The sequence below is a fragment of the Rhinolophus ferrumequinum genome, chromosome 2 (genome assembly GCF_004115265.2).
Source record: "Rhinolophus ferrumequinum isolate MPI-CBG mRhiFer1 chromosome 2, mRhiFer1_v1.p, whole genome shotgun sequence".
In the NCBI taxonomy this organism is placed as follows: domain Eukaryota; kingdom Metazoa; phylum Chordata; class Mammalia; order Chiroptera; family Rhinolophidae; genus Rhinolophus; species Rhinolophus ferrumequinum.
Window position 1 is genome coordinate 45,989,150 of NC_046285.1, and position 23,442 is coordinate 46,012,591.

General features: G+C 40.9%; 2 protein-coding genes across 2 annotated transcripts in view; one reads left to right on the top strand and one right to left on the bottom strand.

Moving 5' to 3' along the window:
• Positions 1-2,286: 2,286 nt before the first annotated feature.
• Positions 2,287-7,741, top strand: NDUFB4 (NADH:ubiquinone oxidoreductase subunit B4). Its single transcript, XM_033122040.1, has 3 exons — positions 2,287-2,525; positions 6,255-6,401; positions 7,620-7,741. The coding sequence occupies exons 1-3, from the start codon at positions 2,346-2,348 to the stop codon at positions 7,680-7,682; spliced, it is 390 nt and encodes a 129-aa protein (XP_032977931.1). The 5' UTR covers positions 2,287-2,345; the 3' UTR covers positions 7,683-7,741.
• A 14,991-nt stretch (positions 7,742-22,732) lies between these two features.
• Positions 22,733-23,442, bottom strand: part of HGD (homogentisate 1,2-dioxygenase) — a 40,133-nt gene continuing 39,423 nt past the window's right edge. Inside the window, exon 14 of the mRNA XM_033133403.1 lies at positions 22,733-23,100. Coding sequence (XP_032989294.1) covers positions 22,951-23,100 — 150 coding nt within the window. The 3' untranslated portion in view covers positions 22,733-22,950. The remainder of the gene's footprint in view (positions 23,101-23,442) is intronic.

Sequence of the window (23,442 nt, forward strand, 5' to 3'; positions counted from 1 at the left end):
AAAGTCACTAATGAAGGAGGATCTCACAGAGTTGGACTCAGAGTTGGATCTCAGAGCAAATGAAAAAGAGAAAATCAATAAGAAGATAGTTAAATCAATGTTTGTAAAGGAAATAATTAATTTCAAAGGAGTAAAAGAGGGCCTTGGGAAAATTGGGTAAAATGCTCCCACACTTTTGCAAATATGACCCTACTGCATAAATCAAATGCAATGTAAAGGATAATGAGCTACATAAAAATAAAAGTCCCCACAAATAACACTTGATTTATTAGAATTAGCCCACAATTGTAATTGTAACCTGAAATGTGTAAATATAAGATAAACTCATTTTAATAATTTTTTGGTAGCATTATTTCAAGATAAAGTTCTAATCATGTCTTTTTTCCTTCATTCTGGTGTCTAGACCTCCATCTTAAATAGTTTCACTCTAAGAGGGCCTTTTTTAGGAAAAGGAAGAAGGAAAGAAGACCTCTTGTATTCATTGCTGTTTCTTGAGAATTCCCCTCAAGAAATTAAAAAAACAAAACAAAAACCAGACTCTTGGTTTCCCCTGCCAGACCAATTCTGAATCTCCAAGAGCAGAACAGAACCTAGTTCTCCGTATTTTAAGCAATGATCTTAAGGGATCCTTATGATAATCAAGCAAATGTGGGAATAACCACCTTAACTTAAAGCAAAATAATGTTTATTTTTTCTCTTTCTGTCTCCCTCTCTCTTAACCTTAAAAAATCCTTTTGAATTTTGTCAGCTGGCTTGTTACCTATTGTACTCCTTTCTTCTTTTTAAATGCCCTTCTTCCTAGATCAGTGTCTAACCTATAAACAAAAGGTTTCTGAAACTTTATCAATGCAGTCTTTAGAATTTTTAGAATTTACAAGTTGTTCCTGCTTTTCATTTTGTTTTATTTTCTTAATATTTTAAAACACCTTTGAGAAAAGCAGAACTTCCTTTTTTTTTTTTTGCTCCTTTAAAACTGAGTGAGTGATTTGTCTCATATTTCTTTTTTCTACATTCTCTCAGCCTGCATTCTCATGAGCCCATTTTGCTCTATATTCATTTGGACATTAAACTGTTTTGCAAATATTAGCATATTCTGTCTGTTCTTTCTGTACTGCATGATTGCCAGTTCCTCAAAGACAAAGATCACATCCTTCATTTCTTCTGTATTTTTCCCACTGAGCCTGGAAGATTGACTGACTAGTGTGCAGTATGCTTCATGCGGTGGGTGCTTAATAAATATTTCAAAACAGCATTAAAATATTGAATAAATTGGACAGCAGTGCTGCTCATCACTTCAAGTTTCAACATTTTCTAGGTCCCTTCTCTGCTTAGTAACCATTTCCCAACATACCTACATGTCCCCAGATGGTTCATTCAAGCTGAAGCTCTCTTTTGATCCAGCTTTTCTTGCCTGAGCTATGGAAATATTGTTTACATGGTTTCCCCTGAGGAAACAGTAGGGATGAAGGTTTCATTTCAGATTGCCCTCCTTTTTTCCCTAAATCATCTTTCACAGTAAGACACACGCCCCAATGCATATTTCATATCTCTAAGGATGTTTTTCATTCTTAGCACCTGAAGAGTGCTAAGGATTTTAGTTAAGAAGCTTTAGTATTTGAATTAAGATATTGTTTCTTCATGAGTTTTATATACCTCATTTTTTTCATGACCTAATATAGTCAGGCAGGCAACACTTCTCTTATAACATCATTTTCGTATTAAACATTATTTCATGCCTGTGAAAAATACTTTTCTTTATGTTATATGAATATAATGTGATGCACAGTAAAGCTTTTTCTTTTTCTTGGCTAGGGAATTAAGTTTTGCAAAGCATTTTGGCATCGATTCATTGTCTTATTTAATCCTCACAACAACTTTGCTACGTGAACAGAATGGGGTCATTATCTCCAAGATATGGACGAGGAAACTCAGAGACGTTAAGTGATTTATCCAAGATCACACAGCTTGGATGGGCACACACTGAAATAGGACTCCATAACAGTCCAATTTACCGTCTCTGCCAGTCCCACACAGCTCAGCTTCACATAATAAGCTCTGTTCGGACAGTAGAGAGGGCTATGAGAAAGAAACAGTAAGCGATAGATTGGGGGGGAAGCGAGGCGGCGGGTAAAGGAACGAAGTGGAGCAGGGAAAGCACGTTGCGCACGCGCAGATCGCTATTCGCGGGCCAGGACAGTGAGGAAGGTTGGAGAAGGAAGTTGGAGTCGGTGCTAAACTCCATCCCCAACCTCCGGCTAACGCGCAAGCGCAGTTCCTCCGGATGAAGGTCAGAAGAAGGCGGGCCTCGGGGCCGCGCAGGCGCAGTTGAGCGCCGGGTTCCCAAGATGAAGTCCCCCAAGTACGAGCCATCGCGCCTGGCCACCTTGCCCCCTACCCTCGACCCGATTGAATACGACATATCTCCGGAAACCCGGAAAGCGCAAGCCGAGCGGCTGGCCATAAGATCCCGGCTTAAGAGGGAGTACCTGCTTCAGTACAACGACCCCAGCCGTCACGGGCTCATCGTGAGTGGGGTCGGCGGGGGGATGGGGAGGGAATAGAGGGCCAGAGTTCCGGCCGTCCCCTCAGGCTGGGCAGCTCTGATTGGCCAAGGGGGACCTCGCAGCGTGGCGGCCACCGCTCCGGATCCGTATTTTAGACGTTGGCCCTCTTCCAGGCCCTAAGAGCAGGCCAACTCACTAGCCCTTTGACCTTGGGCAGAGAGTTTGGTGGTCAAAAGAGCGGGTTTTGGACCCACACCTGACTGGGTTTGAGTCCTGGCTTGATCACTTTCCGCCTGGGTGATCTTGAGAAAATTATTCAACTCTGCTGCTTACTCTCTGTTTTCCCAACTGAAAAATGGGAATAATAGAGTACTTACTGTCTTACGAAACTGTTATGAGGATTAAATGAGACAAGGCATGTGACCAGCCATTACAGTGCCAGGCTGGTAATGAGTATTGGAAAACGTGTTGTGTGTGTGTGTGTGTGTGTGTGTGTGTGTCTTTTTTAAAGTTGTTTTCCATCTTTCGGTTCACAGGTCATAGCAATGTTGCTCTCTCTCTCCTGATGGAAATACAGTGATTCTTAAGTTTATATTTTTAAAGACCCAAAGACTGCAGCTTGTTCAAACTTTAGGCTTTGGAGTCAGACACTACATACTAGCAAACTACATGACCTTGGGCAATTTGCCTAGTCCCTCTGAATCTTAGTTTCCTGATCTTCATACATGGGAATGGTAGTACATTCTTTATAGAACTGTGAGGTTAAATGAGATAGTCTGTGTAACATTCCCATCATATAATATGCGCCCAGGAAACTGAGAGTCATTATTATGTAGCAAGCGTGCTTTTCGATAATTCTGTACAAGAGCTGTTTAAATATATCAAATATGATTCTTTTAAAAAAACTTTCCCAACAGTTGCATTGGTGTTCTGTAGGAATTTTTGGAGGTTGTAAGGATTGAAGGAAATTTACAATGTACCAGGCATTATCTAAATCCTTTTTGAATATTATTCAAATATCACAACTATTCAGAGCGTTGAACTATTATGAACATTTTATAGATGGGAAGACAATATGGGAAGGACAAGTAGGTCATAGAGTGATGAGCAGCATTTGAACCTTGGTCTGTGTAACCCAAAGCATCTGCTAAACCGGTTGGCTGTACCAGAACCTTGTTTATTTGGGAAGAAGGTGTGGAGAGAGGCATTTTTTTTTATATACATACTCACACGATTGGGTTTGATGTGCCAGATAGTACGATGTAGTAAAAAAGAATAAGGCCTTGAGCCAGACAGAGCTGAGATTTAAGCTCCAGATTTTCTCTTTTCAGTTCTGTGACCCAGGGCAGTTTCAATTTTGTCATGTAAAACAGAGGTAATGATACCTGCCTCATTGGTTGTTTTGTTCATTAAATGAATACCTCACACTTAATCATATATTGATCAATACATGAAAATTACTTGCCTAATCTTTAAGAACGGTTGATTCAGTGAATAAATAAATGCTCAGGGTCTGTTATGGCCAGGCCCTGTTTTAGATGTTAAATTAACAGTGGAGAACAAAATAGGCAAGACCTCTGTCCTTACAGAGCTTGTTTTCTAGGCTGGGAGACAAATAATAAGTTACAAAATTAAATCAACTAGAAATCATTTAGCATTTAGATAGTGATAAGTGACAAGAAAAATAAAGTAAGGAAGGGGATTAGGAGTATTTAGTATTAGTAGGAAGGGAGAACAGCTGCAGTTTTAGATAGGCCCAGGGAAGGTGACATTTGAGTAAAAAATCTGAAATACGTGAGGTGAGGGAGCTGGAAAAGTAACATTTTAGGCAAAGGGGACAGCAAGTGCATGGGTCCTTAGACAGGAGTGTGCCTGGTTAATTGCAAAAATACTGAAGGGACCATTGTGGCGAACAAGGAGAAGGGTGAGGGCAGAGTAGGAAGGGATGAGGTCAGAAAGGTACCTGGGACTGGATTACACCAGGCCTTGGAGGTCATTGGCAGATTGGATGTGATGTGTAAGAGAGAGCTGGTTAGGATGACCCCAACGTTCTTGACCTAAGCGATTGGAAGAGTAAACTTGCTTTTTACCAAGATAGAAAAGGATGAGAAGAGCAGGGATAGAGGTGGTGCGGAATATTGGGAAATCAGTTTGGGATACATCACATGTGACATGCCAGTTAGACAACATTTCAGTGTTGAGCAGGCAGTTGAGTATTATGTCTGGAGCTGAGGGTTGAGGTCTAGGGCGAGAGGTATAATTTTGGGAGTCATCAGCCCATAGATACATATGTAAAGCCATGTAACTGGAGGAGATCATCCAGGGAGTGAATGTAGATAGGAAAGACCAGTTGAGGTCTGAGGTCCAAAATTAAGAGATTGGGGAGTAAGGAAGAGAGCAAAAGAGACTAAGAGGGAATGGCCAGAGAGTTAGGAGGAAACCAAGCTGGTGTGTGCCCTGGAAGCCAAGTGAAGAAATAGTTTCACGAAGGAGTGTTCACCTTGTCAGATGCTGCTGGTAGTCCTTTGGACGTTGGAGTGGTGTCAGAACTGGGTCCCATGGCCCGTGTTTTGGAGCCTCTCTTAACAACAGTCCCAGGCTCAATGAATTATGGTCATGGGGCTATTGATACTTTTATGAAATGACATTTGTTTCTGGAAGACAGATATGTCAGTTATCAAAGTGTAGAAGATGTCATTGGTAGAGAATTCATGGGAGAGTCATTCAAATACATTAATAGCAGAAGGGACATATTGAGCTCAAACATCCCCTTGAACCTATAGCTTGTTTCTTCACCTTTACTGTTTCTGTAAACAGTTTGGTTTAAAATGTTACTGTGGAAGATTCAGTTGAATTATTTTAGTCCTACCAGTTGTGACTTTCTGGTGTTGGTTAGGACCTTGAATGTTCTCCTTACAGTTTGGTATTAAAGTTTTAAAGCTGATTTCGTTTCTTATTTTTATCTCTCAGTTAATTGGGGCAAATTATTTTGTAAATTCATTTGGGGGTTAAATTTAATTATGTGCGTGGAGTAGATTTGCTATTCTTATATAGTTATTCTAGTATAAATATATTAAAATGGACAATTACTTTTTTCTTAGCCAAGACAGTCCGATTATTTTTCTTTAACAGCCTTGTCCTTTCTACAGAACTGTTTTAATAGTAGGAAATGAAATATTTTGCTCTTAAATACCAGCCAAGTGAGCTTAAGAAACTTAAAGTTCATAATTAGCCTACCTCAGTCTTGACTTTCCTTCTGCTTATTTGTGGTCTGGAAAAACCAATGTGGGGGTAACATTAGAAAGGTTCTGGAAACAAAGTACTAAGCATGATGGAGCATATGAAATCTGTTTGTCTTCATCAGGAATACTGTGTGGTTCTTTCTGTTGGTCATACTTCAAGAAAGACAATGAAGCTAAAAACAATCCAGATAAGGATAAAAATGATCAAAGAGAGAAAGGGCTTCTCTGACAGCTTTAAAAAGATTAGGATTCTTAAATCGTAAATAAATAGAAAGCTGAAGGGTGCTATACTCGCAAGAATCTTTTAAATTCTGAAGGATTTGAACAAGATCAACAAATACAAGAAGTGAAAGATCTTCCCTGAAGCGATTTAGGAATATTCAGCGTATACCCTTAACTGTAGTAGAGAACAAAAGGCACCTCTTATGCTTCTCCACAAAAGTCCTGATGAGACTGTTTTTCGATGTGGCCTTGCTTAAGTCCTGTAACTTGTTTTTATTAATTTTAGGAAGATCCTGCCTTGGCTCGTTGGACCTATGCAAGATCAGCAAATGTCTATCCCAACTTCAGACCCACCCCCAAGACCTCGCTCTTAGGAGCTCTGGCTGGAATTGGGCCTCTCTTCTTCTGGTATTATGTTTTCAAAAGTGACAGAGTAAGTATTAGGACCTTGGGTTTAGTATTTGTGGATAGGTCTCCCCCTGTGCTGGCTGCAGCTCTTTCTCTTGATTGTCGCCAGTGTGCCTCTGGGATTAGCCCTCCATTCTTCCTTCACTTCCTTTCTTTTACCTTTATTCCTTTCCGGTAAGAGATAAAATATAGTTTGAATTATATATTTGGCTTTACTTCTTTATTGTTTCAGCTCATATAGAAATATGCTTTGTTAAAAATCACTGTAGTCTGTGGGTCTTTCAAGTTTAATGGATGCTCTAGAATTTAATAAATTGGTCAATTAATATTTCTAAGACTTGAATTTAGCTCATGGAAGAGTTTTCCTCGTGTGTTTTAGATAATGTAAGGAAATTATACTGTGAATATTAAGCAAGAGAATATAGAGATAACTTTTAAAAAGTTAATTTCTTTTTTTCTCATTAGAAGATATGCAGAAGTTAAACTTTCTGGTTCTAATTAACCTGTAGATGTTATCTTTGCAGATTTTTGTATTTAGTTTGTTTTGTTCATTTGTTTTAAAAGAGATATTTATTGGGTTAAGTATTAGCACACATAAATCATTTAGTGTGTTCCCTATTTGCCTGAATTCTAGTTAAATTGGTCACATTTTAGAAATTAACATTAAAACTTATTAATACCCTCACAGCAGAAAAGCAAACACCACCTGTGCTGGGAATCACTGTCATCAAAGGCTTGGTATACGATTGTGGAGGAAGCCACGCTTACCTTTACACTAGGCTGACTACTCTGGTTCTAGAACTCCAGCCCAAGCCCCCAGACCTCATGTTGCCATCTAGACTGGAGCCCGCTTACCCAGCTCTGCCTTAAGCAGCCAATCTTCTCTCCTGTTAGAGCGTATATATTTTGATTATCTGATAAATTATTGCTTAACAGAAAGGTAGGGCACACTTACCCAGAATATATTTGCATTTTGCTTTCAATGTATGCTTTTTAGTGGGTAAGAATTGTAAGTAGTACAATTCTACTTACTAAAATGTGGGTAAGATATTTTTCAATAGCAGTATTTTCTTATTGTTTCTTCAGACTACTACTTTCTCACTCCTACTCCGTAGGCTTTCGACAGTGGGGGATTGGAATTAGGTTTGGAGCATTTTATTGCTGTGTTTTAGAATTGTAGCATGGGGTGTGCTAGAATGCATTGTTTTTAATTTTTTTTTTCCTTTTCTTTTTGTCTATTCAGGATAGGAAAGAAAAACTTATCCGGGAAGGAAAATGGGATCGAACATTTAACATCTCATATTAAGTCTGGCAATGATGACTATATGTATTATTGTTTAAATAAATCTATGAATGATTAAATAGTTTCTCTTAATGTTACTTGGATTCAACAAACATTTGCTGGACATTGTAGAATCCTTACTTTGTGAGCGTTCACAGTTTAATGAAGAAACAGATGTGTTTTCATTCATTCATTCAACAAATGAGTGTCTGCTATGAACCAAGCATTGTGCTATATGCTGGCAGTGTAACAGTCAGACAAACTTAGGCCCTGTTTTCTTAAGGAGTACACACTCTGAAAACTGTTTACTCAACAGTTATTATTTGGGTGCTTATTATATGTCTGGTACTACTTAATACCTAAGCTCTTGTCTGGCTCCAGCCCTAGTGGTACATGCAACACTGTGGTAAAAAACAGGACAGGTTTAGGAAAGCAGTGAAGGTAAGCCGATGGGGGAGCAGTCCTGCCTAGGCAGAGGGCATTTAATCTAGGCTCTGAAGTTCACAGGGCTGACAAGGCAAAACTGGAACACAAAAGGGCAAAATGTTGGCTTGGCGGGATTGGGGGCCACTGTGGGGTGAGAAGACAGGGCGGTGGAAGCCATGTAAGGAATAGAAGTAAAATGGTTTAGAGCATTGGGCTTTGGAGGTCAGATTTGGAGGTTAGCTAGAAGTCTAGCTCCAGCTTAGCAGTTGGAATACCAGGACTCCCTTTCCTCCTTTATAGCATGGAGAAAGTAATGACTACCTCATAAGGTCATGAAGATGAAATAACAGTATTGCTCAATAAAGCTATCCCATGCTTTGTAGTTCAGTCTTAAACAGTAGGGTGACAATTGCATCTATGAAGGCAGAGTAAAATCAAGTGCTGTAGGAGGAACCGTGCTCTGTAGGGCTAACTACAGTATATTGGTTTTAACTTTCAAAGCATATGTGTAACTTCCTTTTTTAAGATTTTTATTAAAAATACAGTTAGCATACAATATTATATCAGTTTCAGGGGTACACCATAGTTATTCAACATTTGTATACCTAAAGAAGTCATCACCATGATAAGTCCAGCAACTATCGGACACCATACCACGCTAGCACAATATTATTGACTATATTCCCTATGCTGTACATTACATCCCCATGACTTGTTTTATACCTGGGAATTTGGACCATTTATTGTTTTGCACCTTTCCCCCACTTTTTAAATTTTCCAGTTAAGTTAAAATTCAATATTATATTGATTTCAGGTACAGCATATGGTTAAACATATAATTTAAGAAGTGATTCCCCTGGCTAGTATCCACCTGGTGCTACACATAGCTATTACCATATTATTACTATATTCCTCATGCTTTACATCTCCATGACTATTTGGTAACTACAAATTTGTACTTAATCCCTTCACATTTTTCACCTGGACCCCCAAATCCATCTGTCACCCTGATAAACCTAGAACCCGTACATAATTATGACACCGTACATAATTATTACAGTTCTATTGACTATACTCCTTACGCTGTACCCTACATCCTCATGACTATGTAACAACCGATTTGTACTTATTAATCCTTTACCTTTTTTCACCCTCCACCCAAACTTGCCCATCTGGCAACTACCAAAATGTTCTCTATCTATGAGTCTATTTCTGTTTTGTTTATGTATTTTCTTTATATTCCACATAAAAGTGAAATCACAATGCATCGTCCTTTTCTGACGCTTCATTCAGCACAGATCCATCCATGCTGCCGCAGATGGCAAGAACCCATTTCCTTCCATGGGTGAGCAATATTCCGTTTTATATATATATATATATATATATATATATATATATATATATATATATATATATATATATACCACCTCTTTAGCTGTTCTTCCATCAGCGGACACCCAGGCTGCTTCCACATCTTGGCCATTGTGAAGAATGCTGCAATGAACATATGGATGCACCACATCCCCTCAAAGTAGCATTTTGGGTTTCTTTATATATACACTAGGAAGTGGGATTACTGGGTCCTTCTTTGTCTCTTTCTTTAAAGTCTATTTTGTCTGGTATAAGTGTTGCTACCCCTGCTTTTTTTTTCTTTTCCGTTTTCATTTTCATGAAATAACTTTCCATCCTTTTACTTTCAGTCTGTGTGTGTTTTTCAATCTGAAGTGAGTCTTTTGTTTTCTTATCCATTCAGCTACCCTATGTTTTTTATTGGAGCATTTAATGCACTTACATTGAAAGCAATTGTCGATAGATAATGTAGTTATTGCCATTTTATTAATTCATATTTTTTATCTTTTTTTTTTTTTCTTTTCATCTTAAAGTAGTCCCTCTAACATTCCTTATAATACTGGTGTGGTGATGACGAACTCTAGCTTTTTCTTGTCTGGAAAGCTCTTTATCTGTCCTTCAATTTTAGATGACAGCCTTGCTGGGTAGAGCACCCATGATTGTAGGTCCTTGTTTTTCATCACTTTTGAATATTCTGTGCCAATCCCTTCTGGCCTGCAAAGTTTTTGTTGAGAAATCAGCTGTTAGTATTATGGGCGCTCCCTTGTAGGAAACTAACTGCTTTTCTCTTACTGCTTTTAAGATTCTCTTATTGTCTTTAACCTTTGACATTTTTAATTATGATGTGTCTTGGTGTGAGCCTGTTTGGGTCCATCCTGTTTGGGACTCTGTGCTTCCTGGACTTGTATATTTCCTTTGCCAGGATAGGAAAGTTTTCAGTCATTATTTCTTCAAATAGATTCTCAGTCTCTTGCTTTCTCTCTTCTGGTACCCCTATCATGCAAATGTTGTTTCTCTTGTTGTTGTCCCAGAAGTCTCTTAAACTATCCTCACTGTTTTGGACTTCTTTTTCTTTTTGCTGTTCCTCTTGGGTGTTTTCTGCTACATTGTCTTCTAAATCGCTGATTCGATCCTCTGCTTCATCTATATGCTAGTGATTCCTTCTAGTGCATTCTTCATTTCATACATTGTATTTTTCACTTCTGGTCGGTTCTTTATGGTTTCTATGTCCTTTTTTATGCTTGCTATCTCTCTGTTGAAATTCTCACTAAGTTCGCACTTGAGCATCCTTACGACTTGTTTTGAACTCTCTCTGATAGGTTGCTTGCCTTCATTTCATTTAGTTCTTTTTCTGGAGTTTTCTCCTGTCATTTGTGTCGTATTTCTTTGTTTCCTCATTTTGGCTGCTTCTCTGTGACTCTCTGTTTTTGTTTTTATGCATTAAGTAAGTATTAAGTTGCCATGTCTCTCAGTCCTGCGGGGCCCAGTGGCACAGTCTCCCTGGCCATCTGACCCAGGTGCTCCAGGAGTGTCCCTTGTGTGTGTTGTATGTGCCCTCCTTGATTGTTGAGCCTCCTTATAGTTGAGCCTTGATTGCTGTTGGCACATCAGTGGGTGGCATTGACCGTCAGGCTAACTGGCTGTGGGGTTTGGCCACATCCACAGCATATGGGCTGCTGTGTGGAGGGGCTTACCCCATGGAGTGGGATTTGCCCCAGCAGGCTCTGGAGCCTGTGAGACTGCCCTTTGTGTGTGCTGCTTGTGGGGCTAATTGGGCGGTGCTCTGCTGTGGTCTGACGCCAACCTCCAAGTATGTTGGTTCTGGGGCCTTTTGGGCAGGACTCCACTGAAGGCCCAGGTCAGGCACTGCCTGTGACTTGCTGGGAACTACCTGGTAGGAGATACAAAGCAATCCATAGTTGGTCACTGCCTGTGCTCTACCTGGAGGCGCGTGAGAGAGGCCATGCTGTGAATTGAGGACAGCTGCCACCAATACCTGGTCTGGGATAGCTCTTCAAAAAGCCAGGATACTCTGAGGCTTGCTGCTACCTGCCGGCCCTCATAAGGTTCAGCTGCTAATAAAGCCTGTGGTAGGCAAGTGGGGTGAGGCAGAGTCAGTGAGTCAGGAGGGTGGAGCAGCGGAGGTCATCAAGCCAATCAGACTCAGATTTTGTCCTGTGGGGGTGGGCTCAACACAGGAAAGATGGCACCTGCCTGCCGGCTGCACAGGAAAAGGGTCCCACACGGGGAAAATGGGGACTGTACCTCCAGTGGTCACCCTGAAGTTCCACTACTTAGTCTCTTTTCATGTCTCTGTTGCCCAGAGAGTCACCATCCCTCTGCTGGAGCCCAAGGTGAGTGCTTGCGAGCGAGTGAGTCTGTGCATTGGCCGTTTAAGATGTCTGGGTTTCCCGCATCCTTCCGTCTCACCCAAATGGTCAGAATCCCCACTGTTTTTCACAGCCAGATGTTATGGGGGTTCCTCTTTCCAGCACCAGTATTCCGGGCTGGGGAGCCTGGTGTGTGTGTGGGGGGCTGGGATCCCTCGCTCCATTGTGGGGATCTGCTGTGGCCGAGATATCTCTCCCAATTTTCAACTACCACACATGGGGGTGGGCCAGCTCATTTCACATCTCCGCCCTCCAGCCAGAAGTGGCTTCTTCTTTATATCCTTAGCTATAAAATTTCTGTTCCGCTAGACTTCAGTTGGTTTTCCAGGCTGATTGTTCTATAATTTAGTTGTAATTTTGATGCGTTCACAATGTGAGGCAAGCACAGTGTTTATCTACTCCGCCATCTTGGATCTCTTTATAACTATGTTTTCATCTGACCCTTGTATGAGCCTGGGGTACCCCAAAACTTAGAGCCTGAGAGAAAGCTTGTATACAGATAATTGATGTTAGGAAGTGATCTAAATGGGTGAGAGACGGCTACGAGTGAAACAGGCATAGAGAGACAGTCCATCAAGTGTGTGCTATTGGCCTGTTGTCTCTGGGAGTAATGGGCTTAATTCTAGGGACCTTCTGAGGAGCCTTGTGGAATGTACACGGAATTTCCCCTCCAGCCATGGGAAAAACAGATGTTTATCCACTAGCTTACTGCTGGTCAAGATTTGTCTTGTGCAGTTAATTCCCATACATTTCTAGGTATGGGCATCCTTTAGAATGGCTGACTGGATTCTTACAGGCATCTCACATGGAGGACGAAGGAAACTTAGGACATAAAGGTAAGTGATGTGCTGTACAGCTGAAGTGAAATATTGTCTGAGCAGCAGCAATTGGATTTAAAAAATAACAAAAAAAAAGATGAGCCGAGAGAAAGAGAGGCAGGCACAAGAGGTGTAGAATTTCCTTATCCACTCCATGTGCTGTTTAGATCTATGCATACATTAAGTTCAATCTGTAGCATGTCGTTCAGGGTGGTGACTAGGTGCAATTTCAGTACAAGATGGTTAGTTGAATAAGCTACAGTTCACTCTGTTGCAATTAGTCTGAGGCTATAACTGATATTCATCGTTTCCCACCACCATGCTTTCTAGATTTCCCTTTTCTTCCCCTCACTTAAGCATGTCTGGATTGCTTGCCTGATGGAGTAACCAGGACTTTCATTTTCAAAGTCCAAAATTATAGTGACTCTAGCATCATCAGGACCTTGTTACAGCAATTGCCTGTTTCTAGTTATCACTGCGCATGGAAGCACCAAGACACACCACTGAGCCCCCTGGTTTCCAGGTGTATCCCTTCCTGCACTCATTGTGTAACAGTAACTCTAGCTCCTTGTAATCAAGGTCATTTAGTGCTGCCAATATGGATTTTTTTTTCAGTCTCCTGTTTCCTAGGTACAAGAAGTCCAAAATCACCAGGAGATAGTTAAAGCTTCAGATTAAAGTGAAATCCTGTGATATTGTGATTTATAATAAGAAACATATATTTGGTTTTTATCCCTGTTTCTGGCACAGAGCTTCTACAACCCTTGGGATTTCCTGAGTGATGAGATAGATGAAGGTGTCTTTCATTATGTTAATGAGATGACTTAGGACTCTATGAAAGAAGGGGGCTGGTTGCCAGGAGAACCAGCCTTGTGGTTAGAGGGTTGGAACTTTCAGTCCCATCCACTGATCTCCTTTCCTTTGTATCCCTGCTCAATCACTTACTGGTTAATTGAGATGGAAAGTATTTAAATTCTGTCTCAGTTCCCTTATCTTTAAAATTGATATACTAATAATGCGTACATTGTTATTGAACTCATTGCTTAATGAATTCACTTATAAAGTATTTAGAACAGATGCACACATTAAGATCTCAGTGTTTATTATTATTATTTTTCAAACCTAATTGATGATAACCTTTTTGTATTTCATTTATTAGAGGTCTATCCAGTGAGGCAGTGAGGCATTTATTAGAGGCAGTATCCAGTGAGGTATAGTCATACTTTTTAAAATACTTTTTAACATTGAGAATTATTGAGCAATGTGTTGTTAAGAGTTTAGTTAATTTTAAAAGGTTTTTTTTAATCATCACAAACAATGCCCTGTATGACATCCAGAAATGGTCTGGTGAGAACAGCAATTACCACCTTGTCTGAGCACTAGATGCTGCTATGTGTCTGACTGGTGCCACTAGCTCTGGGCATTGGGCATAGGATACCCGACTGGTACCACTGCCTCTTTTGGCCCAAGAACTCAAGCTTATTACAACCACAGCCACTGGAAAGAGTTCCTCAAAATCTGTATATCTTCCCATTACTTGCTTCTTGAGTCCAGAGGTATATAATTTGCTGAGCTGAGGTCATGTGCCTGAGTTTTAGCTTCACAGGAGGCTGAAAATGCAAGCATGCAGTATGTTCTGCTCTAAAGTGTGAGGCAGGTAATTAAGTCCCAAACATAAGAAAGAGGTTCAAATGCTGAGCAACCCCCAAACATGGCAAGTGTATACTGAGGAAAGTAATCAGGAACCGGGTCATAAGACCCTTATCCCAGTTAAGAAATTGAGACTTCATCCTGATGGCAATGGGAGCCACTGAAAGTATCGAGAGGAACCTGATGGGGTTTATGTTCCTGGAAGGTCAATCTGGACCTGGGAGGATGATGGGGCAAGAGAGGCTGGAGGGTGACCAGTAATCAGGCTGTGTTAAGACTTTAGGCGAGAAATGATTTTCAACTTTTGACACAGCCCCTGCCAATCCCAGGATGACTCATTTGGATGTGAACTGTCGAAAGCTTTATGAAAATCTAAAGATATTATCTTGATTAGGTCCCCTTTCTGCACATGCATGTGAAGCCAATCTTAATAACTCCTTATCCTTGCATGATATCCCTTCCCCTCTCTGGAACAATATTGCATCTCTAACAGGCCAGTTTGTTTAAATACTATGTCTTTTACCCTTTATTATGGATCCTTCATGGAGAAAAAAAAAGATTACATTCATGCTCTGATCGAAATCCCATTAGGCTCAGTCCTGATTTATTTTCCTTTTTCTCATTCCTGGTGGCACCTGACATAGTCTTCTTATAATTTTGGGTGAGATACAGAGTATTGATTATCTCTACATTCTTCAGGATAATCAAATTAATTTAATTGATATGAAGAAATCAGAGATCTTTACAAGAAACTGTTTTGATCAAATATGCACGATTAAAAATATGGATAATGTTTTAAAATTAGCAAAAATATAATGCTCTAAATACTGTCAAAGATTCTGAAAAGCTTGCACTGCCACTTTATAATTTTGTGTGAACAAATAGAATTTTGTCATGCTCTATTAGAGGACGCATTTGTACCTATGATTGTGATACTTCCAATAGTTTGACTTCTGGCTGCCTTGTTTACTGCCATTTCTCTAACTGAGATAGAGACTCCTCCTTCTGCTGACACCCACTATGGAGAGACACTGAGTGTATCATTCACCTGGAAGCCCTACATTATCCCGAGAAAGTGCAGTGTCTATCGATCTCATCACCGAGTTTATAGGATTAAAGTTAAGTTCAAAGTCTGACATCTGACCTCTGAATGTTGCTGAAGATGAATGGCTGGTGAAATATCTGAGATTTCTGGAGCAAACCTGGCACTAGAGTTCAAGTTCATGGTCCCTATAATAACAAGGAGTACTACCTTATCAGTTCTGAGTCAATTCTTTACTTCTATCACCAATTGCATTTAAATCATTCATCTTTTATTAAATAATAAATAATCTTGGGGGTGGGGGAAGGAGGCAACTGACAGAGGCTGCTCCAGAAATCAATACAGGAGGGACTCAAGAACTGCAATCTGATATGAAATTGTCGTGGGTAGGAGGAGAAGGTGGTAGGAGACTTCTCTTGATACTACATGTGCACAATTAAGCACTTATTTTTCCTAGTTACATTATATGTTTCATAGCAATTAAAAATAAAGTTTTCTAAAGAGGATTTTTATTCATACTTTATACATACAGCATCGAAGTGTATTATCCTGTTTTCCCGAAAATAAGACCTAGCCGGACAATCAGCTCTAATGCGTCTTTTGGAGCAAAAATTAATATAAGACCCGGTCTTATATTATCTTCTATAAGACCCGCTCTTATATTATAGTAAAATAAGACCGGGTCTTATATAAATTTTTGCTCCAAAAGACGCATTAGAGCTGATTGTCCGGCTGGGTCTTATTTTCGGGGAAACACGGTATTATTTTATATGGAGTGGCTTGGGTGAGGGTAGTTGGAGATGGGGTGGTCAGTTACCCCGAAGCCATCTATTAGAAGCTGGATGGGCAGCTGTTCCACCAAAATCATCTCTGCAGAAGGGGTGACATAGAAGTGATTTGCTTCCCTCAGGGCATTCGGCAGGAGGTATCATTGCCGGTTGCAAGGAGAATGAGCTGCTGTTGGTCTGCAGGTACTGGGGATAGTTGGTTTCCTGGAGCCACTGGGGTGGAGGAGCCTGTGTCCTACAGAATTCTAATAGGACACTGGCCATCAGGTCACCTCTGTATTAATCAAACACTTACTGAGTGCCAGTCATTTAGTAAGCACTGAGGACACTAATATGAAAAAGGTACAACTCCTTCTTGGAGGAACTCACAATGAAGAAAAAATGATAGCAGCCAACACTTATTAAGCTTTTACTTGTGGTCCAAGCTAAAGTGAGAGCTTTACACACCTCCCAACATATCTCAAAGATCCTCATTATACAGATGAGATTTAGAGAAGTTAAATAGTTTGCACAAATCCTCCAGCTAATAAGGGCTGAGTTAGAACTTAAATCTAGGCAACCTGATTCCAAAGGGCCTATCTTTAACTATTCTTTGAAAGAGATAAAGATTGATACAGTGGGGAGTCCAGTGCTGAGGAAGGCCACCTAATCCAGCCTGGAGTGTTTAATAGATAATACCTTGGGGAACAGGGACTCCCATTTGCACTTGTAGGTTTTCTAGCACATTCACGGGTATATAGAATGGTAGAGCTGGAAGGATCTTTGAAGATCTGCCAGTCTCACAGCCTAATTCTACAGGAAAGGTTTGGACAGGAGAAATGACTTGCCCAATTTTTAAAGAAACCCTGCCAATTTTAGGATTAGAAATTTAGGTTGTGATGAAGAACTACTGTTCTGATTGCTCATGTCACCTGTTTGTGATTAGAAATGAGACTGTTGGGACAATTGAGATAATTGCCAGCCAACCTCCTTCCCTCATACAAACAGAAGACTCGAAAAGTTGTTTTAGTAGAGATGGATTTGGAGAGAAATCAGGCAGACATTTGGAGCACTTTCTGTGTAAAGCAAATATTAGCAGATTTGTCTCTTCTTGGCATTGTGAGAGTGAAGATATTAGCTTCAAACCCAACACCTCCTATATTCTTGCCGAATTTCCATCAGAAGGTAGACATGATGGGTGCTACCTGTTGCACACCGACACCCACTTTCCCTATTTTTCCTTTTGATAGACCCCGATTTTTTTTCAAGATAATTTTGGAAATGCCTTTATCTGCACCCTACAACGGAAGGGTTCTGTCCAAGGGTTTGGTCCTGCCTTGCCCCCTGAGCTGCCTGGATAGGCCCCAGCCACCTGAGACCCTGAACTGGAATAAGTGGGTTGGAAAATAATGATCATACTTGTTTTTATTAATCTTTCTTCAATGTATGTATAGTTCACATTTATTTCAATGTTTAATATTAGAAGAGTTTGAGTCTTTATTTAGAAGTTTGGTAATATTTTTGTGACCAGAAATATGCCATAGGAATTGGCATATGATATAAACTGTTGTTTGTATCAATTAGCCTATGGTAAAAATGGTTTTGTTAGGTGTCTTTTTGTTTCAAGTCACAGTTCCTAAGAACCTATTGACAAAGTTGAGGACTTACTGTACTTGTATATCAAAACCATTTTAGATTCTGTCTTAATTTTCACTTTAATTGAGCTATAAATATGCATTGCTGAGATCTTAAATTGAACTTCCATATGGTTTCCTTGTTTTAAGACCTAAAAGATGACAAAAAGGAGGTAGCACTTCTACATTTTCCACACTTTGGGCTTCTGTTACTATTGCATCAAAATGGTACATCTATAATCTTTAGTGAAACACTATTTTATTTAGGGACAAGGACATTGGCTGCTTACTCTAGTGTTTCCTGCAGCAGGTAGCACCAGTGTCCCCAAGGCAGGAACTAATGAGTGTTCACTGAGTGACAATAGCAACAACAAACAAAAACAATAATCATAGCTAATATGTCTGATGTTCACTATGTGCCAAAAGCAGTGTGGGTGTCTTCAATGCCTGGTCTCATTTAACCCTCGCCCCCAAATCTATGTGAAATAAGTTATTTCCTTCTACCAAGTGAGGAAAGTGAAACTTCTAGAGGTTACTTGCTCAAACTCTTTCAGCTATGAAAGTACAGTCTGGATTCCAGAGCCTGGATTCCTTAATTACTATTCTTCCCCCAAAAGTACATTCATGTATAATGGCTATTATATTAATAAGTATCTAATAATTATATTTTAAAAACAAGCATATCAAGATCAAAATACACCCCAAAAAGAAAAAAAACACCAACCCCCTGCATAATACTTACTTGTTTTTCAGTGCTTATTTATGTGACCGGTTCTATTCTAAGCCATTTACATATATTAACTCATTTTATACTCACACTGCCACTGTGAGTTAGGCATTACCATTATCCACATTTTATAGCTGAGAAAACAGAGGTGAGAAAACAGAGGGTCAGAGAAGTTAAGTAACTTGCTCAGGGTCACACAGCTAAGAAGGGATAGAGGCTGCATTTGAACTCAGGCAGTGTGGCTCTAGCACCTGTGCTCTTAACTATACTGCCTCACAAAAGGATAAATTTTGGACATACCTCAGATTTGTGATGCAATTATATAAAAGTTGATTATATCAACTTGAAGGCTAGCTAATCACTGAATGTAAGAAGTTTTAAATGTCAGCTTTCAAGCTTTTTTAATTTTTATTTTCATTTTAGTAGTAAAATATCTTTCCAGGAGGACAAAATTTCCTTTAAACCTACAAGTGATAACTCTATCATCACTCTGGAAAATCACAATACAGAGAGTACACATTAACTTGTAACTCCTAGACAGTTTGCATCAGGCCTTACGTTTCCTTCCCTGTCTTCCTCCCCATGCTCCCTGTGCCCCACGTGAGCACCTTTACAGAGCTGATGCTTTCTGGTGGGAGGCAGTGACCCTCCCCACCATGGCCTGGTAGCCTGCTTTGCCTCTTGGGTAATCCCTCACTGCACGCCACATCCCATCCCGTTCAATGTTTACTAGAATGTTGGGTGCTTTAGGGATTTTTTTTCACCTCTTTCCTGTAGACCCTAGGAAACCCTGATTTGGGTCAGGATCTGAGATTGGAAACAGGGTGTTTTGAATAGTTTTTTTAACATAGTTCTAAAACACTGGTCCTCAGCCTTGCTTGTGCATTGGGATCCCTGGAGGAGTTTTCAAAAAATTCTCATTGGAGTTCCAGTCCCACTGTTTCTAATTCAGTTGATCTGATGTATACCCTGGGCACTTGGAGTTTTAGAAGCTGCCAGGAGATCCAGTGTACAGCTGAAGTTGAGAACCACTGTGTCTAGAGCAGGGTTTCTCAACTTTGGCAGGATTGACATTCAGCACAGGATAATTCTTTGTTGTGTGAGATTGTCCTGTGCCTTGTAGAATGTTTACCTGCATCCCTAGCCTTTACCTCCTAGATGCCAGTAGTACCTCCCCAGTGGTGGCCACCAAAAATGTCTCTAGACTTGCCAGATGTCTTGGGGGGAGGTTGCAAAACCACCCCTGTTGAGAACCGTTAGTCTTTAGCCATCACTAGTAACCTGAGCTGTGAGAGAAGTCTCTCAAAAAGAAAAAAAGACAAGGGTGGCTTCTGTTGCACCCTACCTAACAGGAAAATATATAAAGATGCGAAGGGCACTTGGCAGAAAACCCCCCTGTCATTGGAGGAAACCAAATCAAGTTGCCTATTTTTAAAAAGGTTTTCTAAGCAAAGAGATGGTATATTTCTTGGGGAGCCTGAGAGGAAGGTACAGTAAGTCCTCACTTAATGTTGTCAATAGGTTCTGTGACTTGAAGTGAAATGACATATAACAAAACTAATTTTATCATAGGCTAATTGATATAAACAAGAATTAATTTCCTATGACATCTCATCAATGTTATAATGAAACAATATTGAACAAAATGATGATATTCAAGGACCTGCTGTATCTTCAAAAATAGAGAATTAAGGAAATGATACAGATCTTTCTAGCAGATCTGAAGCAAGAAAGAAGGAAACTAAATCTTTTTTTAATTAGCGTGAACAGTCTGGCCTGGGTGAAATAGTGTCTCCAGCTGACGAGTTCCTGCCAGCAGCAAGATGATAAAGTACAAGGGCTTGGACGCTAAATGGCTGTGTAAACCCAGAATGTTGCTTTAGCCTTAGGAACTGATGATAGAATGAACCAAAATGGGTAAGATTCTAAGTACACAAATAAGAGTATGGTTAGGATAAGCTCATTATGGAAAGGCTAGGGTCTGGGAGTAAAATACTTTAGTGGTTGTCTTAGTCGGGGTCATTTGGGAGAAGAGCCCAGGTAGCACCACTAAGAGAGTAGGGAAACGAGGGAAGGGAGCTAATAATGGGTGCATTATCAGAATTACCACCGGGGCCACGTGTAGCTCATCCTCTGGAGGTCATAGAGAGTCAGGGCTAAACACAAGCCCCAGAGGTAGGGGTGAGAGAGCTGGCATTTTTAATCTACTAATTCGCATTTGTCATTGGCTGAAGGCTATGTCCAGGGCTGTTCAATCCTCCACACTTTTTCCAAGTTCTGGTTTGGGCCTCAGGCAGAGTTACCAGTGGGGTTCTGGCAAGTGAAAGCATTTAGCTGTCACTAGATGGTGATTGCTGAGGTATCTAGGGAGCCACTGGCAACTTCTGCCACAGTGGTCAATTTTAAAATGCATTTAAAGGTATTAACCTCCTTACTAGTTAACGATGTTTAGTTTTTAAGAAAGACTTCTTTATAGTAAGGAACATTAAGAAGGCACACCAACCTCTATACCCCTCAAAGACACCTTCACCTTAATTGTCTGAGATCATGAGATACCACTGTCAGAAACCCCGCGGTCACCCCAGCCTGTCCTCAGGTCCCCTTTCCCTCACCCCTTACATCCAGTCCACTAGTAAGTTCTTTCAAGTCGACCCCAAAATGTTTGGGAATTTATCCACTTCTGTCTCTGCTGCCACTTCATCAGTTTGGGACAACGTTGTCTTTTGCCTGGACTTTTGCAATGACTCCTCCTAGGCTCCCCACATCCACTTTTCTTTTGGTTCCTGGAAGCCACAAAGCTTTTTCTTGAAATGTTCCTCCTCCCCAACCCACCCCTACTCCTCCAATGACTTGTTCCTTCCCATCCTTTACGTCTGACTAAGTGTCATATCTTCATGGAAGACTTTTCTCTCTCAAGAAAGGTCTCCCCATAACACCTGGTCATCTCAACTCAGTGTCTATTTGCTTACTCCTTGGCACGTTTCACAGTTTGTAATGATTTTGTTTGTCTATTTTGTCTGCCTCCTCTTCTAGAATGTAACCTCCGTAGAGGCAAGGACCACGTCTATCTCCTTGACCACCCTATCCCTCCGAGGATTGCTAGATTTAACAAATACAAATACAGGCTTCCCAGTCAAATTTGAATTTCAAATAAACCCTGAATAATTTTTAGTATACGTGTGTCCAAAGGATATATTTCATTATTCAGGGTTTATCTGAAATTTAAATTTAATTGGGTATCTTGTATTTTGTATCTTATATCTGGCAACCTGACTCCCTAGGCCCTGACACGCGGCTGACTCTCACTACATATTGTTAAGTAAAAATCTGGTAGCAGCCTATCAAAATTGCTACTATGGCAACAAAGTGGGGAAAATGTGCTAAAAGTACAGAACTAAAGCAGTGACAAATATCACTTCCCATTCCGTTCTGTTCTGATGTGTCTATCTTTTCACTCCAGGAGAACCTAATCAACTCACCCCAAAGTCCTGGGCAGCCCAGTATTCTGGGGAGGACATCCCCCCTACCCCCACCCCCACCCCCGGGACGGGAGTTGTGAGGAGCAGCTTCCCCACACAGCACTGCTGTGTTTTGTTGTGTCCGAGCACAGAAGCCCTTGCTCTTCTTTGGCCCTGACCTCCCCAGACGGTGAGCTCGCTAAAGGAAGAGATGACTTGGTCCTTCTCAATCATTCATCCCCAGCATCTCACTCTGTGGCTGGCACATAGTGAAGATTCAATGCAAAGTGACCAAATGGACTGATAAATGAGTGAATAGTAGGGTGACTAACTGCCCTGCTTGGGCCAGGGCTGAGGGATTTCCTGGGATGCGGGGCTTTCACTGTGAAAGTCAGGGCAGTGGGTACCCTTCGTGCATGACGCTCATTCTCAGTGGCTGGACTTCTTGTCCATTATCACCGTGTTGGCTGCTATGTGACTACCAACGTTAGGTAGCCTGGTGGCCTGGCTGCCCATCTATTTAATGCGGACACTAGCTGTTTGGAGCTCTGCTGACCCCCTTTGCTTCCCTGTGCCTGAACTGACTGAGGGGCCTTTCCCTTGCCTTCAACCTGAGCTCATGGTGCTTACACTGGCCTGTCCTTCCTTGGGGCTTGACCTTGTGGTCTGTGGCAGTTGTCCTGGGCTTTTGTTTCTAGAATAAAGGCACTCCGGTTAAGCACATCTGAAGGGGTCCTGGTCTTGGTCCAACCTCAGGGACCCCCAGTCCTGGCCACTACAGGTCTGCTCCATGAAGTGCTGATTATGACCAATTGCCACTTTCACACAACACCAGCAAGTATTTATTGAACCATTAATCTGACAGTCATAAAACTTTTCAAATAAATTCCTACAATTGTCTGAGTCACTTGACTATAAAAAAGTAAGTTCTCATTTTAACTATCCCCCTCCCCCAATACTGCCAGAAGTCACAAGATTCTAAAGGAAACTGCACATATCCCTTCCCAACGATGGCAGCAATTCTCCAGTCTCAATTAGGTCCTGCTGGGTTCCTGGAATGGGGGGTGAAGTGGCTCTTGAGAGGCTCCCAGCACTTGTAGTAGTTCTCATCCAAAGAATTGGAGGTCTTGAGCCCCCACTTGGTGACAGCCATACTTAGAGAAGACTCAAACATAAATGCCTGTAGGAAACGAAGAGAAAGACGAGGTGGGGTAGATAACAAAACACATTTGATCAGATGTCAAGAGAGACGATGTAAGTAGGCAGAATCTTTGACTAATAAGTCCTGTGTGTTAGCATGGTGAGGCGAGCAGGCTCAGGCCCTGGGTCTGGCTCCAGCCCTACCACTTGTAACTGGGTGATACTTTGTGTAAGACCCTGAACTTCTCAGAGCCTTAAGTTTCACTCTGTAAAATGAAATTGGGCACACAAGCCTCACGTTGTCCTTGTAGCATTATGGAGTTAAGTTTGCTAGATCCAAGGAGAGGTGGGAGAGTTCTAGTAATATTCATCCTCTGGAAGG